Here is a 2,124-nt window from a genome sequence, read left to right as displayed (position 1 = left end):
GCTACAGCACAATGTTACTGAACTATGTGGTAGAATGATACAACGTGTGGAAGAGGTTGAGCTTTCAAACGAAGACTTCACCTATTTAAAGGGTTGGGCTCTAACTGAAGTTCAGCAGCAACACAAAGCAGTGAAGCTGCAATGTCATGATGATCGTTTGTCGTTATCCATTGATGGCTTTATGAATGATGTTAATGAGGTCAAGTCTAAGTTACCACAGTATTTAGTTCATAGTAAAATTCCTGTTAGCCTCCAACCAGAAGCATTGAAGTTTTTACATGATGACCAACCAGGAAGACAAAAGCTTAATACCATGCTCAAAGGTCATCCTGAGGTCATTCCTTATTTTACTAATAGTGCAAATAGTCAGCTTTTTTTCCTTTTACTCTGCTCAAATAGCCATATTGATAGAGCTGAGCATGTAGCAACAACCATTCAGCAAGAAATAGTAGTCCAGTCTGTTGATTTACCTCAATCATTTTCAAGACAAATATCCGATTCAAAGTTTGCGTTATTTCGAACTAACCTTGCCAAAAAATGTTTTTTTTCTGCCACTGTTCATAAAAACAAGCTTACATTAGTCAGTATTCGTAGCAGTATAGCTGACGTTAGTAGAGAATTTCATACATTTGTTACTGAAGCTTGCTCTGTCACTGATGTAATTCATTTTAAAAGAGGAGTTTGGCGTCTGTTGCATTCAACATCAATGGAGAAGAAGTGGACTGACTTTGTTGAAAATATGAAAATGAGAGGCATCATGATTGTTTCCTTGTCAAAACCATCTGCCCAAAAGCCATACATTAAGATTAGAGGAGAAGTACATAATTTGGAGTTTGCAAAGGAAAAAATTTTGGAGTTCCAAGCTGCAGTGAAAGAACAACAGGTAGTAATCTCTCGTTCACATCCAGGAATGGGTAAATATTTCTTGAGTAATCCTCAAGGTCAGACCATGCTAAAAGGTATTGAGTATGAAGCTAAAGTTTGTATAGAAGTTGAAGTTATTGAACAGTCCATGGCAGCTGGTCGAAGTTCAAAGATTGTTGCTTTTGGAACTACTGCCGAGATAAAGAGGGTTAATGTGATAGTTGGTGATATCACAGAATTTGATAGAGCTGATGTTATTGTTAATGCTGCTAATGGCCAACTAGCTCATGGTACTGGTGGTTTAGCTGCTGCTATTGTAAAAAGAGGTGGTCCAGTAATCCAAGAAGATTCCAAAAGATATATTGATAAGAATGGATTTCTTTCTGACGGAAATGTTGTTCTCTTTCAAAGGGCTGGTAACCTACCTTATAAGGCAATAGTTCATGCAGTAGGTCCACGTTGGAATAGATTTGGAGACAATGCAAGAGAGACAGCATTATTAAAAAAGGCTGTCCGCCAAAGTCTTGAGAAATCCAAGGGTTATACCTCAATAGCTATCCCAGCAATAAGCAGTGGTGTGTTTGGTTTCCCAGTTGATGTGTGTGCTGATACTATTCTAAAAGCTATTGTAGAGTTTAGTGGTGCTGACCCTGGCTCACAGCTTAATGAGATCAATATAGTTATTTTTGAAGATAATGTCAACGAGTTTTTAAAAGCAGCTGAGAGAGAATTAAGAGGTTTCCAGTCTTATAGTTCTACTCAAAGTTCACTATTTTCCTCATCAGCAGCAGCTCTTTCAATTCAAGGTGCACATCCTTTTTCTGTTTTTAATGATTGTAGTCCAGATCATGCAACAATACTTCCAAATATTTCTCTGGATTCAAAAGTTACGCTTCACATTTATGGTGAGACAGAGCCAATAGTAAGGGATGCAGAGAAGATGTTACGTGTAATTTCTTCTCTGCAGTCTACAATTGCTACAACATTTCATACTGAAGAAATTACTGATCCTTGCATCACTGCTTTCTCTGATGAAACTCTACATGAGCTTGAATCATTTGCAAATGATCACAATGTTAACATCGAAATTGATCGAGATCCTAACCTTTATTCAGTTAACCTTCGAGGATTGTTTCAAGATGTTATGCTTGTCAAAGATAAAATTCGTGAAGCGACGTCCTCTATAACTCGAGAGCAATCAAAGAAAAGGGCTGCTGCCTTAGTTTCTAAAACTGTACGCTGGATAAGGATTAATCCAGA

At 37.6% G+C, this 2,124-nt stretch overlaps 1 protein-coding gene across 1 annotated transcript; it reads left to right on the top strand.

Annotated features, from left to right (window-relative positions):
- Positions 1-6: 6 nt before the first annotated feature.
- LOC109589272 (poly [ADP-ribose] polymerase 14-like) lies at positions 7-2,122 on the top strand (the record flags this gene model as incomplete). The annotated part of the gene is made up of 1 exon (XM_020005374.1): positions 7-2,122. A coding segment is annotated over exon 1 (2,088 nt), but the record flags the coding sequence as incomplete, so codon positions are not given.
- Between the last annotated feature and the right edge of the window lie 2 nt (positions 2,123-2,124).

Source organism: Amphimedon queenslandica, unplaced genomic scaffold (genome assembly GCF_000090795.2).
Source record: "Amphimedon queenslandica unplaced genomic scaffold, v1.1 AMPQUscaffold_11484, whole genome shotgun sequence".
Classification (NCBI taxonomy): domain Eukaryota; kingdom Metazoa; phylum Porifera; class Demospongiae; order Haplosclerida; family Niphatidae; genus Amphimedon; species Amphimedon queenslandica.
Note: the sequence above shows the minus strand (reverse complement) of the source record. Positions and strands in the feature narration are given on the sequence as shown.